A 17015-nucleotide genomic window follows, 5' to 3' on the forward strand; every position below is an offset into this window, starting at 1 on the left:
AAAAATACATACATTTTAGAGCACTAAAAGTAAACCATAAAAAACTGTTTGCTCCCCAAACAATAGACTCAAAACACTTGTTACGCGACATGAAATGAGTCAACGCTATGTGCAATGACTGACCAAACAGAACCATTGCCCTAAGGACGGAAGGTTCTCTGACAGAACCTCAGGGCAAGTTTCAGAAGGCTGCCGGTGAGTTTGGGAGACCCTGCCCCCTGCTGGTGACAGAGAAAGGAACTGATTGTCTAACAGCTAATAATAACAACAATTAAAACAAACTTAACATACATGCTGATACAGCAAAGGAAAAGCACGACACAGGATCACGATAAAGAGATCTAAAATAAAAACCGCTAGAGATCATTAATTTATAATATTCTAATATAAAAGTTCAGGAAAAACAGGTCATGGGAATTGGCAGTGGAGCGTAAACAGTATTGCACTTGAACATTAACAAGCTATTCACAGTATGATTGGTCCAAGGCAGGACACACGAGTGTTAATTTGCATTAAGGAAGCTCCTTAATGCTTCTTTTTTCTTTCTTTTTTAAAGGGAACAGAAATGCCATTATACAACCAATAACCTCCCTTGTCCATTTTCCCCTTTGTGTTCAGGTATCTTTTCATACATTGTTCACTAATTCAATGTCATCAGTTTAAAACAAATCCTGGGTTGTGTTCGTCCGGCACCAAATGGAAGAGAACTGAAACGCTCATTTTTTTTGTTGCAAAATGCTTTAAGCCGTAACATAATGAACACAACCCTGTCCTGTCCCCTTCTCTTCCTCCACTATGTGAAGGTCAAGGCATGTAAAATACCCAGGTTTAAAAACATCCTCTCATTAACGGACACAACACCATTACAGACAGACAAGGAGTCTTAAAAAGAAATGGAAGTGGGATTCAAAGGAGTGAGGCCCAGAAATAGTAGTCTTACATGAGAGAGAGAGAGGAAGGCGTGGGGAGAGGGGAGGCAGAGAGGACTCAACCGCTCAACCCCTGATCAGGAAAAGGAAATGTCAGTTGCAACGTAATGTTCCAAAAATAGATTTGCTGACTTTTACACGTGCGTGTCCAAAGAGCAAAGTAAGTCCCACCGCCACCTCTCGAACCCATTGTGAGTTTCTCATAAGGCATTAGGACATCCAGGATGTACTGTATGATGTCACAAGGTCAACAAGAACCCGGTCATGGCTAGAAGGGACCCAGCTTTTCTCAAATTAACGTCAAAAGCAGATTTTTTAAAACATTTTAACTAACCCCAACCCTTTTCCTAACCTGCTACGAAAAGTAATATCTGACAATAGTTGAATCCCTTCTAGCCATGACCTAAAAACCCTGATAAAATCCCTTTCAGTTCTAGATTATTTTAGCAGTTCCAGAATTTATCATTTTTGCCTCAGATTACTGCACATAGTGATTTCAATAGCACCCCAGTACTGTAGTGAAAAAGCGAGACCGTTTAAGTTGGTTCCCCAAGTCAACTTGTATTGGTCAGTGAGCAGAGCTCTACTGCGTCATTGTCCAAACTGCACTTCTAATCCTCCACTCCGGCCTCTTCATTTTGGTGATCCAGACACAGATTGACTGGAGGACTGAAGACAAGGTGCCTTTGGTCCAATGGGAATGCTATACAGGGGGCTCAGGTCCCAGTCGGGATTAAAGATCACGGTTGATTGGTCAAGGGAATGTCAGTCACTGGATCTTTGACAGGCCATTTGCCAGGAGGAGCTTGAGGGGGATGGTTGTGCGGGACACTGTCAGAGGAAGTTTGTGGAGACCTGTGGAGACATACAACACTTACGGTCAACACCGACAGTGGAACGAAATGGCATGATTACCACCGACAGAGTGAGAAAAATAAAATATTTTTTAAAAAGGCTAGTTTGGGTGCAAAGAAAGTCCATCAATCACAGAACAGAACAAAAGCTGTTGGGGAGGTAGCGGTTGAGGAGAGATGCTATCTATCCCGTGAGGAAGGGGGGGGTGCGTGTCCATGGCTCTACACGCCGAACTGTTTGTGTTGGGTGGAGGGGCAGAGGGCGAGTGTGTGTGGGGGGCCCGGGAGGGGGCCAGCGGCCAGGCCCACAGGCCCCTAGGGGACTCCTACTCCCCTCTTTCCTGAGAGAATTGTATAGGCCTTTCTATCTGAGGAAAGGAGACCAACCCATTGGGAAACATGGCCAGGCCCAGAGCTGGGAAGAGAACACCTTGGAAGCTAGCTCACAGTTCAGTCACTCTGAAAACACACCGACTATTGGCAGCTGGCACAACCCTTCTACTGCATAATGAAAGTAACACAATACGACTACCAAATACCTAAGAAAGATGCATATCCAAAAACGGATTGTGGGCGTCGACTACAGCCAAGATAGGTGGACAAATCATCTAGTCAATTTAAACATGACTTTAAGTTGAAGATGTGAAGTGATACAAAAGTATGGACTCGAACATCTAAACATAGAAAGGCAGGTATCAGGTTCATAGACATATTCCTGGCTTTATAAATACTTGATTGATTGTGTTACGTACCGAAGGCACGTATGAGTTCTCCCTGCACAGCCCAGGTGAGAGTGTTGATGAGGCAGGCAGAGGTGAGGCCGGCAAACAGTATGTTGTACAAGAACACTATGTGGAAGTTCCCCAGCCAGTTATATCTCCCAAAGTCTCCCAGGAGGTCAAACCGTGTGATCCCTGAAGAACAGGTCAGAGACAGAATGTGATTAGTTTGACACTATAAACTACTCAGCATATCTTCACCCCCCCCCCCATGGATAAATAAAGTTCAAATCCATATTACTTTCACTAATCCATCCGATTCAGATCTGTGAATACTTCAAGAGAGGAAGGAAAGAAGGGTGCATTTCTGAAGCACAGTACTTGACCATGGCCAAGGTCACAGTGTTCATAGTGATTGACTGCATACACATGCCCTCTTGTGTTCAGAAATGATACTACAACCAGAAGCTCTCAGTCTAATTACAGTAGGCAATAGAGCCCCACAGTGGTGGTGTCATAATACCCCAAAAACCTAGTGGTCAAACAGGGAAATGGTTCCAATTGTTTTTACACCATAAATGTTTCCAATATGGGATTTTAGAAACACTTGAAATAAGGGCTGTTTCTCGTGTAGGCTTACCCTGGGTGTGAGGGCAGGTAGCCTAGTTGGGCCAGTAACCGAAAGGTTGCTAGATCGAATCCCCAAAACTGACAAGGTAAAAATCTGTCGTTCTGCCCCTGAACAAGGCAGTCATTGTTAATAACAATTTGGACCAACTTCCCTATTTAATAAAGGTTAAATAAAGAAATAAAAACAATTGATAAGTCACCTTTGTACGAGAGAGATTTACATGGTAATCAAAACGTCATGTAAGCCGACAGGAAACACAGCCCTTACTTTAGGTGTTTCTAAAATCCCCTATAGGAAACATTTATGTTGGGGAAACGATTGGAACCATTTCCCTGTTTGACCACTAGGTTTCATGGGTATTATGATACCACTGTGGGGGTCTACGCATCTCTTTTTTTGTTCAACCATACGAGACGACAAGAATCTAGAAACTCAACCTGGGGATCGGGGGGGCTCTTACCCAGAGTGCGAGAGAAGACCGGCAGTGCTGAGCTGAGGACCAGAAGAGAGACACAGTTCCCAATGATCTGTGTGAGGTTGGTGTCCTGAGAGCGGGGCAGCAATGAGGTGAAGAGAGGAGAGCTGTAGAAGCCCACCACAGACGACACCATCAGGTACAGGATGAGGACCACCTGCACCGCTGCTCCCAGAGAACCAAACATGGAGAAGGAAGCCGTCCCCAGGCGAGGGTCCTTCCACGCAGAGGAAACGTACGATCAATGCAAATCGGTTATCCTGTTTAAAAAAATTTTCGTACCCTCCCCCTCCCCCTGCAAGTTTATGTCCTTAGAATTGTTTAGTCTTAAAATCTATATGAAAGATATGGCCCTCAGTCACTCAACATAGAACAGGCTATTTCAGGGGCAATAGGTGCATCGTTTGAATTCAACATATTTTTACAGGTAAACTCATGCCATAGGCCACATATGTCAGAGTCAAGGCCCGCGGGCCACATCCGGCCCGCAAGAAGGTTTTTTACGGCCCCTGGGATGATCTTGATTTATTATTAGAACCGGCCCGCAGCAAGCCGGCAGCCCGCAGATCTTTTACACGCACCAATACTACATTTCCCACAATGCAAAGGTGACGCACCGAGCAGTAGGCTGCTTCATTTCAATATTTATTGGCACAGCAGTCGTCAGCATCACAGTAAAATTAACTTTCAGATACCCATCAAAAATGGCAAAACGGAAGGTGGATACTGAGAACCGGGGGTTTCAAACAAGGTGGGAGTCGGAGTATATGTTCACGAAGGTAGCTGGAAAACCTGTGTGTCTTCTGTGTGGAGAAAGTGTGGCGGTACTGAAAGAGTATAATCTGAGACGACATTATGAAACGAAACACGCGGACACACACGCGGACGCAACTGTCAAGGCCAGTTTTATTTTGGCAGAAGAGATCGCTAAATTAGCCCGGCCATTTACGGAGGGGGATTTCATCAAAAACTGCATGATTAAAGTTTGTGACGAAGTTTGCCCAGAAAAAAGGCAACTCTTTTTAAATGTGAGTCTGAGCAGAAACACCATTGCCGAGAGAGTAGACCAGTTGTCCATCAATCTAAAAGAGCAGCTTGTGAAAAAGGGAAAATATTTTATTGCATATTCCTTGGCTGTGGATGAGAGCACCGACATTTCTGACATTGCCCAGTTGTCAATTTTCATCCGCGGAGTGGACTCCAACCTAAGCGTGACAGAGGAGTTTTTGGCTTTACGTCCTATGCATGGCACAACTACGGGGCATGATTTGTATGAAGAGGTGTCAAGATGTGTAAATGAGATGGAGCTGCCTTGGGAAAAACTCGTGGGTTTGACAACCGACGGAGCACCTGCGATGTGTGGACACAGGAGCGGACTGGTGGCGAAGATACGGGAAAAGATGCAAGAGGAAAACGCGACAGGTGAGCTGACAGCTTATCATTGTATCATACACCAGGAAGCGTTGTGCGGTAAAGCCTTGAAAATGGAGCATGTAATGAGCATCATCACGCGCACAGTTAACTTTATCAGAGCCAAAGGTTTGAATCACCGCCAGTTCAAGGCATTTCTGACGGAGTTAGAAACGGAGCATGGTGATTTGCCTTATCACACAGAGGTGCGATGGCTAAGCCAGGGAAAGGTGCTTCAAAGATGTTTCGAGCTTCGTGAGGAGATTTGTCTGTTCTTGGACAGCAAAGGGAAAGACACAACACAACTCCGAGACGAAATGTTTCTGTGTGAAATGGCTTTTCTGTGTGACATTACGAGTCATCTGAATGCAATAAACTTGCAGCTGCAGGGTCGGGATCGTGTCATCTCTGATATGTACAGTACAGTGAAGGCATTTAAAACCAAACTGACTCTGTGGGAGACGCAGATGCGGAAAGAAAATTTGAGCCACTTTCCCAGCTGCCAGACCATGAAAGAGAAGCTCTGTACCAGTGCGTTCCCGAGCACACAGTTGGCTGATAAAATAGGTATGCTTGCCGCTGACTTTCGACGCCGATTTGCTGACTTTGAAGCACAAAAAAGCAGGTTGGAACTGCTCGGTAACCCATTTGCTGTTGACGTGGAAAGCTCACCACCAAACCTCCAAATGGAGTTGATTGACCTCCAATGCAATGATGCACTGAGGGCAAAATATGCGGCAGTGGGTGCTGCGGAGTTCGCCCGTTTCCTCCCCGGCACAATGCCCCAGCTGCGCACCCAGGCTGCTCAAACGTTGTCTATGTTTGGCAGCACATACCTGTGTGAACAACTGTTTTCTTTGATGAACCTGAACAAAACATCACACAGAAGTCGACTTACTGCTGAACACCTCCACTCAATTCTGAGGATTTCTTCAGCTCAGAGCCTTACCCCGAACATTGATGAACTTGTGGAAAAGATGGGACACCACCAAGTATCACCCTCAACCTCAAACAAGTGAACATTACTGTGCAATCACATATTTAGAGTTTTTACTCAGTTCAAGTTTAAAAGTTAAAATTTAATATTTGTTTTCACTGCATGTTACTTCTCCTTAAACAAAGTGTTGTTTTTGATTAATAGATTTTTGCACTTTATTTTTTTGTATTTCAATCCAATTATATTTTAAAAATATTTCAGTTGAGTGGATGATAGAAAATTGCTATTATTGTTTTTTCTTTGAAGTAAATTTAGCCCACTTTTGCTAAAATAGAAAATATAGTCTACTGATGGTGCCTTGAATACCGGTTTCTTTCATTTAATGTTCATGTTATGGGGATATTTATATAAAGGAAATTTGTCTTTTGTGTCTGTTGAAAATTAAAGATTACTGACAGAGCCATAAGAAAATATTGCTTTATTTATCTGATCATATTGTAATATATTTGTTAGGTTTTCAGTAGGTTCAATTAGGTTCACTAGACTATATGCGTCATTTAAAAATTTTTCAATGAACATTCGAACAGTCCGGCCCTCGTCTTGTAGCTGATTTTTTTATTTGGCCCTCCGTCCATTTGACTTTGACACCCCTGCCATAGGCCCTCAAAACACAACTCTGGACCTTGAGGCCAGTTCCACTGCATTTTTTTATAGTTGTTCCCCTCTAATCAGGGACCAATTTAGACCCGGGACACCAGGTGTGTGCAATTAATTATCAGGTGGAACAGAAAACCAGCAGGCTGCGGGACCTCCTAGGCTAATAAGTACCCCGGCTATAGGGTGTCCAATCAAAAACCATTTTGACCAATGGGTTAAATTATTTGTTTTATTGTGTAGATAATCCACTAAGAAAATCAACGGTCCAGACTGTCTCGATCCTAATCCGTTCAAGTTATTGGAGTTTTTAACCGTAGTAGGAAAGTCAAAATTAGGCTGACTAAATGAAACGGAGGCCAGCGAAAATAAACATTTTAAAAAGGAAATCTGGTAAAAAGCATTGCGTGAGCTAGACTGGACGCTGTGCCAGAATGAAGGCTACTCGACAGGCTCACTTCTCAAATCCGGTGGACATAAAACAATAGGTCAGATGGATGTCGATTTTGAGACATTTTGGTCTACACTGTTCACATGTTCTTACAAAAACAAGCATCTCTCTAAAAATGTCAATGGAGCACTAAGTGTACCACAGGCTTTCTATTTTCTAAGCCTTAAATTGGCATGACGAGAGCTGAAATAACGGTTTGCGACCCATGGAAACAACGGGCAATGACGCCGACCAGAATGCAAAATCCTCAAACGTTTTGGCAAGAAAGCTGCACAGCTCTTAAAATGATCAGAGCTCAGTGCTTATGATCAGATGTATTAAGTTAGGAAATCAGACATTTAGGATATAATGTTAAATGATATGCTAAAGAAAGACCTCACGGAACGATTCAGAGCGTGATCATACTTATCACGGTAAAAATTTATTTTAAAACCTAACGAATGGAAAAAATTACCACCAAAGCGTGCTTTCACCCACATTGGGCAGAGTGTGTAAACGCCCTACATGCTATAAAATCAACAGCGGGCTGTCGAGAATAATCCATACAAAGCCCCTTCCAGCTCACGCCGTCCCTTATTCCCCTTGGTAGAGTCCTCTCACCCCCATTCCACTGGGCATGGCCGTCTCGTCGAACAGGAGCTCCAGAACATGGAAACAAACCATCAACACGCAGGCCACCGTCAGAGCTAGGAGCAGCAGCATGGCCAGAGGGTAGAACAGGTTCCGCTGCCATGGTGACGCTCTCCTCCGCATCTCTGGGGGAGAGAGAATGATGAGGACAAGGACCACTGTAGACAACGCTGTCAGTCTCCCGGTGAGCAGTGAAGCTATTCCTGGGAAAAAAATTCTAATGCCCGAATGAAATCCAACAATGTTGTATAATCTTCCAATGAATTTGATCCAACCCTAGTAAGTCAAGAGAATCGAATAAAAACACAGTATTATTCTCATAGACCAACGGTCTTACCGAGGGCGATTCGTTTGGCCTGGACGCCGAGGTACTGCGTCCTCAAAGGCTCCACGTTCACACTGACCCAGCATGCCGTGCTACCCCCTACAAGGAACAGAGCACGGTCAACACCACCTCCTCTAGGATGAGTCATGGACGTGTAGAAATAGAAATAGAATAGAAATGCATTCAATTGTCCCATGTTGAGAGACTATTGTAGCCCATGGTCACTGGCCCACTCACTGTTGAGTGTCCTAGAGAGCGAAGCCTCCTCGAACGCAGCACAGTTCATCTCCACCTCCACATTCTCCAACAGCTGAGGAAACACAGGGGATTGGATGTCATTGAGTCATTAGTGTTATGTTATTGTCAACGATATCCCAAAAATGCTTTGCATAGTCAACTTACACACAGCTCTAATACACACTTATCCAACCAGACATGCCACCAGGGATCTCGTCACCCAAATCCAGAACAAATTCAAGGAAACGCACAGTATTATATAGAGCCCTTATTGCATGGAACTTCCTTCCATCTCATATTGCTCAAATAAACAGCAAACCTGGTTTCAAAAAACAGAAAGCAACAACGCCTCTCCCCTATTTGACCGAGATAGTTTGTGTGTCTGCATTGATATGTAGGCTGTGTGCCTTTAAAAATGTATGTAGTTCTGTCCTTGAGCCATTCTTGTCTATTGAGGTTCTGTATTGTGTTTCATGTGGACCCCAGGAAGAGTTGCTGCTGCTTTTGCAACAGCTAATGGGGACCCTAATAAAATACCAAAGATATAACAATGTCACCCGTGTTCGGTTATTGTCTGCATACTGGAGAAAACGTTTGTGGATTATCACTCACCCGTGGTTTGACCAGTAGGCTCCCAGTGACGCTGAACATGCGGGACAGCCCGAAGGGAGTGCACACTGCAAGGAGACGGGAAGAGGTGTCAGGCAGCATTCAGACACATCACAAGTTAAGCAGCCAGTGCGGCAGATGGACGAGACATAGTGGAGGTGGCCTCACATAGCAGCAGCAGCACTCCACACAGAGAGATGGCAGAGTAGAGGTAAGGGAGATAGTACTCCCACATGTCTGAGATGGGAGACAACAGGTCATTAGAAAAAACTACTTTGATACATGGTTCCCCCCCCCAAAAAATTAACAAAAAGGACACCAATTCAATAAATTAAATAACAGTTGCAAAAATGGCTTGAATGAAAAGCAAAGATCAACTCACCGTAGAGGCTCTCCCTGGCGCTGTGGTTGTTTAGCAGAGCCACAAACACCCACACCATGCCCAGCACCAGCAGAGTGAGCAGCAGCAGCACCACCGCCGTCTCATACACCCGCGCCATCACCCCCTTCTTACAGCCCACGAAGCCCTCCGACTCGGTGAAGAAGTAGGCGAAGGGCATGAGGAAGACCAGGGACAGGTTGGAGAACAGGAACACTAGGTTCCATAAGCCTGATGATGGAGAGAAAGAGAAGAGATGGTCAAAACATTTCATTACAAAAAGTTAGGTAATATCATAAAAGGGATAGAAACCCAGGAACAAACACGACCACCACAGTGAGGCGCAGCCTCGCCGTTTAGGGAAACACTTTTTTGGGGGGTATACAGAACACAGGAACCTGTAGAGCTCAATGGAAATAAGCAAGAGGGACTAGAGTGGACAATGTTATATTTGGGGCCCCACTTCCCTTCAACTGCTGGTTTGTGGAGCTCACGTTTCATTTCTGTGATAGACGCACCATGGCTTATTATTACATAACAGGCAACAGTGCAAGGTTCCCAAAACCATAGTGAATGAATCATTCGTTTTGGAGCTCATTGACTAGCAACACTTCAAAATGTAGTTAAAACAGACTGGTGTGTGAGGTTTGGGGCTACGGGCGCTCTGACAATGAACGAACGACTATGGGTTGAAAACGTGGAGCGGTATTGGGTGTTGTGGTGTAAACGTGGAGCGGTATTGGGTGTTGTGGTGTAAACGTGGAGCGGTATTGGGTGTTGTGGTGTAAACGTGGAGCGGTATTGGGTGTTGAGGTGTAAACGTGGATCAGTACCGTGAATGAGCGATCCGTTGAGCCACTGCATGTAGTAGCTGTGAGGGAAGATGAGCAACACCTCATTGGACAGGATGGAGATGGGGAGGAGCAGCACAGCGCACACTGCCACAGAGAGGGTAAACGTACACAGCCACAGCCTAGACGGGAAGAGAGAGAACGAGGGTGTCTGTAGAGTGATCAACGCACGTTGTGTTTTTTATGTCATTTGGACAATACAGTATTGTGTGTTTTGGATGCTAGTTGCTCTGGGTGGGGAGGGAGGAAAGGAATATCAGTGTGTAAGGACAAAGGGCAAGGAGGACAGTCACACAGGCCAAGTTGTGTCACAGCGACTCAGATACTAGCTCAAATACTCTGCTCACACACAGCCACTCTAATCACAGACTGCTTGCTAGGTCAGTTAAATCATTAGGTCTCTTCACTTACGCAATTTTGTTGGCGGTCGCATCTTCAACGTCACCTGGAAAACGGCAGAAAACATACAAGTAAATGCGTCACAGCGAAACCAACAGGCAAGCGAGCCTCTTGTCAACACAACCCATTTACCCAGACATAAGAGTTGAAATTGTGTCGGGGCAAAGTATGTTGCCTAGAGTGTCTGGAGGAGGGATATACTTAGAAAGAGATCGGTAAGAAACTAAGGTAGCGCCGATCGACACGGACAGAGGGGAAATAAGTAGTTGGCCTCAAAAATAGAGATATACGGAGTACACCGTGTTCAAGACACAACAGAACAAGAGTCTGTATAGGTCAGGAGGAGGAACTGAAGTGTGTGTGTGTGTGTGGGGGGGGGGGGACACATGTACTGGGAGCAAGAGAAACCAGTTCTCAAGCATCGGAATCGATTCACAGAATCACATCTTCAACATCACACCATTAAGCTGCGAGGCACAAATGCTCTACTGGTGGTATTGACTGACCGCGGTGGCCATTCATTGGAAACACTGTACTCGTAACGCAGAACAGGTTTAGCTGACTCGTTCCAAAACCCAATAAAAACACACTGGCTGGCCCGGCTCAGTGGGCTGGCCCACCTCCAAACAGCTACAGGCCAGACTTGTTATGTTGGATGCGGATGTGCTACAGCGGTTTTTCAATAACCAGACTTTACTGGAGCGATTACATAAGGTACATAAACCAAGTTGCATTTGCACAGCCACACTTCCAACATTCAACTCATAGGATTAGGGCTGTCACGAAAATGTCATCAGTTGGTGATTGTCAAGCAAATAACTGGGGTCAGTCTCACGGTAATTGATCGTTAATTCAACTAATTAATTTAATTCCACACACAGAAGTCACAAATGCAGACCTTTGGAACATCCACATTTGAAAAAGTCTTGTATATCCATGAAATAGCCTACACCTTCACAATAAATCCATTATTTAAGAAGAAAATAAAGAAACATGATATGAATAAAATAAAGGATATTTTCACCAAACAATTGGGAGGGAGTGCACACATGCAGCTAACAAATGTAATGGGCACTCCTATGTGCTTAAATTTAGAGCTATTCATGTAACTTCAGTTCTACAAACATTGGGCTATATGTTTTGATATTTAATACATAGCAAGGCTGCATGACGTAACTAATGATTTGAAAAAAGTCGCTTGAAAAGGCATGAGCTCGGCTTTGCTTTTTCGCGCAGGCTGTCCACGTCAGTCTCTCAGTCACAATTTGACAAGCACTTGATAACTCCTTCAAGACCGTTGGAAAAGCATTCCAGGTGAACGCCAAGAGTGTGCAAAGCTGTCATCAAGGCCAAGGATGGCTCCTTTGAAGAACCTAAAATATATTTTGATAAAACATTTGTTTGGTTACTACATGATTCCATATGTGTTATTCATAGTTTTGATGTCTTCACTATTATTCCTCAATGTAGAAAATGGTAAAAATAAAAACCCTGAATGAGTAGGTGTCCAAACTTTTGACTGGTACTGTATGCATGTTATTTTTTTAACTAGACAAGTCAGTTAAGAACAAATTATTAATTACAATGATGGCCTATGGACAGAGAGAGACCGTTCAAAAGTTTGGGGTCACTTAGAAATGTCCTTGTTTTTGAAAGAAAAGCACATTTTTTGTCCATTAAAATATCAAAATGGATCAGAAACACAGTGTAGACATTGTTAATGTTGTAAATTACTATTGTATCTGGAAAACGGCAGATTTTTAATGGAATATCTACACAGGCGTACAGAGGCCCATTATCAGCAACTGTCACTGTGTTCCAATGGTACGTTGCGTTAGCTAATCCAAGTTTATCAATTAAAAGGCTAATTGAGCATTAGAAAACTATTTTGCAATTATGTTTAGCACAGCTGAAAACTGTTGTTCTGATTAAAGAAGCAATAAAACTGGCCTTTAGACTAGTTGAGTATCTGGAGCATCACAATTTGTGAGTTCGATTACAGGCTCAAAACTGCCAGAAACAAATTATTTTCTTCTGAAAACTCATCAGTCTATTCTTGTTCTGAGAAATGAAGACTATTCCACGCAAGAGATTGTAGAGATCTTCAGGTTCTTGGCAACGCTGTGTACTAATCCCTTCACAGACCAGTGCAAACTGTCTCTAACCAGAATAGAGCGGGAGGCCCCGGTGCACAACTGAGCAAGAGGACAAATACATTGGAGTGTCTGGTTTGAGAAACAGACGCCTCACAAGTCCTCAACTGGCAGCTTCATTAAAAGGTGCCAGTCTCAACGTCAACAGTGAAGAGGCGACTCCGGGATGATGTCCTTCTAGGCAGAGAAAAAGCCATCTTCGACTGGCCAAGAAAAAGAAAAAGATTTAGGCAGAGTTATTTTGCCTAGAAGGCCAGCATCCCGGAGTCACCTCTTCACTTGACATTCCACTAGGTCTCCATGTCATGGCTTTTGCACTATCAGTACAGATACCAACACATATTGACCACCAAAGTCCATTTGATGTCACAAAGCTGTCCAGTACTTTAAAAATATCCTCTCCTGTTGTCCTGGTTTCCAGTGGTTTGCAGACGAGGATGTCTTCCTTAATTGACACTCCATAAATGTAACAGACATATACCGGGAGCTGTGCCAGGCCCAGTCTGTTGACTCATCCAGCTGTAACGCATTTAATTCACCGGCTTGTATGCAAAGCAGTAATTGTTTCAAAACATTCTGACATGTCACTGATGCGTCATGAAACAGTGTTGTTTGACAAAGCCATTGTCTGTATACTTTTTTGGGCCTTTTCCCCCAGCATTGTCCCAGTTTCGAAATTACACGTTGTGCATTCTTCTATTGCAACTTTCAAGAGTAAGTTGAAAGCCGGACTGAGGTCCTTTTTGGGGGGGGGGGACGACTAGGAAAACATATCCATACTAGAGGTCGACCGATTATGATTTTTCAACACCGATACCGATAATCTGAGGACCAAAAAAAAGCTGATACCGATTAATCGGCAGAGAGATAGATATCTATCTATCAATATATATATATATATATATATATATATATATATATATATATATATATATATATATATATATATATATATATATATATATATATATATATATATATATATATATATATATATATAAATAAATAAAATAATGAAGACAATTAGAATACTGAATTAACACTTATTTTAACTTAATATAATACATAAATAAAAATCAATTTAGTCTCAAATAAATAATGAAACATGTTCGATTTGGTTTAAATAATGCAAAAACAAAGTGTTGGAGAAGAAAGTTAAAGTGCAATATGTGCCATGTAAGAAAGCTAACGTTTAAGTTCATTGCTCAGAACATGAGAACATATGAAAGCTGGTGGTTCCTTTTAACATGGGTCTTCAATATTCCCAGGTAAGAAGTTTTAGGTTGTAGTTGTTAAAGGACTATTTCTCTCTATACCATTTGTATTTCATATACCTTTGACTATTGGATGTTCTTATAGGAACTTTAGTATTGCCAGCCTAATCTCAGGAGTTGATAGGCTTGAAGTGATAAACAGCTCAATGCTTTACGCACAGCGAAGAGCTGCTGGCAAAACGCACAAAAGTGCTGTTTGAATGAATGCTTACGAGCCTGCTGCTGCCTATCACCGGCTCAGTCAGACTGCTCTATCAAATCATAGACTTAATTAGAATATAATAAACACACAAATACGAGCCTTAGGTCATTAATATGGTCAAATTCGGAAACTATAATTTTGAAGACAAAATGTTTATTATTTCAGTAACATATGGAACCGTTACGTAATTTATCGAATGGGCGGCAAGCCTAAGTTTAAATATTGCTGTTACATTGCACAACCTTCAATGTTATGTCATAATTATGTAAAATTCTGGCAAATTAATTAAGGTCTTTGTTAGGAAGGAATGGTCTTCACACAGTTCGCAACTACAACGCCAGTGCTTTTTTCGCAAATGTGCTTATTAAATCACCCCCCGTTTGGCAAAGTAGGCTGTGATATGATAAATTAACAGGCACCGCATTGATTATATGCAACGCAGGACAAGCTAGTAATATCATCAACCATGTGTAGTTAACTAGTGATTATGTTAAGATTGATTGTTTTTTTATAAGATCATTTTGATAGCTAGCAACTTACCTTGGCTCCTTGCTGCACTCGCGTAACAGGTGGCCAAGCCTGCCCACGCAGTCTCCTCGTGGAGTGCAATGTAATCGGCACCCAAAAATGCTGATTACCGATTGTTATGAAAACTTGAAAACAGGCCCTAATTTTAAAAAATTGGTCATTCCGGTCAACCTCAAACCCATACTCACCCGTGACATAGTCCGCATTCTTCTTGAAGTGAGTGAGGATGAGGTAGGACAGAATGTAGAGGCAGGTGAAGAGGAGGACACATATCTGCAGAGGAAACAAAAACAAAACATTGGCACCATTTTTCAATTAGCAGGATGTGCTTTGACAGTTGCTTCATTAGCTTTTTAGGGACATGTGCAGCTTGGTTCACTTTTATCCAAATATAAGTAGAAGCAGAATACACACATATTGGACCAACATAATACCAACCCAAGTCTAACAGCCCTTCTGAAATGAGTCATACAAACCATAGTAGGTTAGGAAAAAAACACACTAGGGTAAACTGTTAGAATCATTGAAACATAGAATAACAGTAAGAATCAAAGTGGAATCCCTACTGTTGACCAATCACAGACGAAGGGGCGAAGACGTCGGCTTGCCTCTAGAAAAAAAAAAAATATATATATATATATATATATATATATATATATATATATATATATATATATATATTATGTGTGTATATATGTGTGCTCGAACAGCGCTCACCGAAGTCCAAAACCTCACAAAATGTCTTAATATGCACAAACTTTTTTGAGCGGTTTCAGGTGATTAGCATGCGGGCGCCTTAAGTGAATCTAACAGAGGAGAAACCGTGCAGCTTGAGTGTCAGAGGGCGGGGCTCGTTGTGTGTTTTGGGAAGCAGCCACAAGACGAGAAAAACAGAAAAAAAATACAGAATGTATAAAAACCATGGAAGCCTATTACCACCAGAGCGCATAGCCTAGAGAAGCCTATTACCACCAGAGCGCATAGCCTAGAGAAGCCTATTACCATCAGAGCACATAGCCTAGAGAAGCCTATGAGCGCTGATCCCCTCTGGCCAGTGGAAACGTTATGCATTTACAGCCTAAAATAGGCCTGTGTTAAAAGAAAATGTGATCAAATCTGGTTTATGTTCGAACTTCAGGTGGCTAGGCTACCTTAGCAATCAAATTATGGACTGGAATTAAATCCACACACCAATAGTGATGACATACTGTGTGAGTAACTTTTAAATTAACGATGCAAAGGCCTACATGATGAAACCCTGCATAAAGCAAGCTCAGCCCTGTTAGTTCTACTGTGCAATTGCAGTTGTCTATTTTGTTTGTTTAAACCATACGACCGGATTAGAAAAATATGGTTCCATCATAGCCCATATAAAACCGTTTTACAGCTGATTTATTACCATGTCATACCCTCCAATTTATGTCCGGAGATTTACCTGGTTAGGTTAGCCCAGTGGTTCTCCAACCTCTCCGCGGGACCCCCAGACATGTCACAATATGGTTTTAGCCCTGAACTAGTTCATCTAATCAAGGGTTATTGACTAATTGAATCAGGTGTGCTAGTCTTTATTGAAATACCCCACCACATCTTGGACCCGTGGAGCCACCTCTAAATTAACATATCCTATAAGTATGCAATCAGCCAAAATGGGGGAACTGTGGATACAACTTCCTCCGCGCTCATGCATTATCATAATTAATATGCGCGCCACTAGAGATCGCTGCATTAGCATGTTTCTGTTAGCCAAAACATCCTGATGAAATACAACATATTACTGGCCTGCAAATGTGCCTGGAGCTTGTAAGTTAAACTGCCAACAAAAAGACCCATAACTGATCGAAATGTTTGCCCAATCAGGCAGGCTAGATGCAGTTATTTCAAAATAATAAGCATTCAAAACGACAGGCTATTCACTGCAGTTTACAGTCTAGACTAGAGTTTTGCACTCACTTGCATTGTTGTTATTATTGTCCCTAAAAAATAAAAATGAATCAATAGGGTAGCTTTCAGAGCTTGTACCCGGGGACTGGGAGCACATAGAAGCTAGTGCATTTGGACTCCTTGACTTGCTCCACATTGTTACATAACAGAGCCTTATTAGAAAATTGATATAATTATATTCCCCCCCCCCCCCCTCTCATCAAATCTACACACAATAACAAAGCAAAAACTGATTTTAAGAAAATGTCTGCAAATTTAAAACACAGAAATATATTTACAAAAGTATTCAGACCCTTTACTCAGTACTTTGTTGAAGCACCTTTGGCAGTGATTACAGCCTCAAGTCTCCTTGGGTATGACGCTACAAGCATTGCGCACCTATATATTTGGGGAGTTTATCCCAGTCTTCTCTGCAGATCCTCTCAAG

At 42.6% G+C, this 17015-nt stretch overlaps 1 protein-coding gene across 3 annotated transcripts in view; it reads right to left on the bottom strand.

Moving 5' to 3' along the window:
- Positions 1–535: 535 nt before the first annotated feature.
- The window catches only part of LOC139368415 (limb development membrane protein 1-like), a 38448-nt gene continuing 21968 nt past the window's right edge, over positions 536–17015 (bottom strand). For 2 of the 3 annotated variants that reach the window (XM_071107276.1, XM_071107277.1), the window contains 12 exons: positions 14836–14920; positions 10503–10536; positions 10074–10213; positions 9244–9471; positions 9030–9098; positions 8865–8929; positions 8253–8325; positions 8028–8114; positions 7661–7815; positions 3594–3825; positions 2536–2697; positions 536–1784 (listed from right to left, as the gene is read on the bottom strand). In XM_071107276.1, coding sequence (XP_070963377.1) covers positions 1699–1784; positions 2536–2697; positions 3594–3825; positions 7661–7815; positions 8028–8114; positions 8253–8325; positions 8865–8929; positions 9030–9098; positions 9244–9471; positions 10074–10213; positions 10503–10536; positions 14836–14920 — 1416 coding nt within the window. In that variant the 3' untranslated portion in view covers positions 536–1698. Of the gene's footprint in view, positions 1785–2535; positions 2698–3593; positions 3826–7660; positions 7816–8027; positions 8115–8252; positions 8326–8864; positions 8930–9029; positions 9099–9243; positions 9472–10073; positions 10214–10502; positions 10537–14659; positions 14921–17015 lie in introns of all 3 variants that reach the window. The other variant, XM_071107278.1, reaches the window with a different exon arrangement.

Source organism: Oncorhynchus clarkii, chromosome 16 (genome assembly GCF_045791955.1).
Source record: "Oncorhynchus clarkii lewisi isolate Uvic-CL-2024 chromosome 16, UVic_Ocla_1.0, whole genome shotgun sequence".
NCBI classification, from domain to species: domain Eukaryota; kingdom Metazoa; phylum Chordata; class Actinopteri; order Salmoniformes; family Salmonidae; genus Oncorhynchus; species Oncorhynchus clarkii.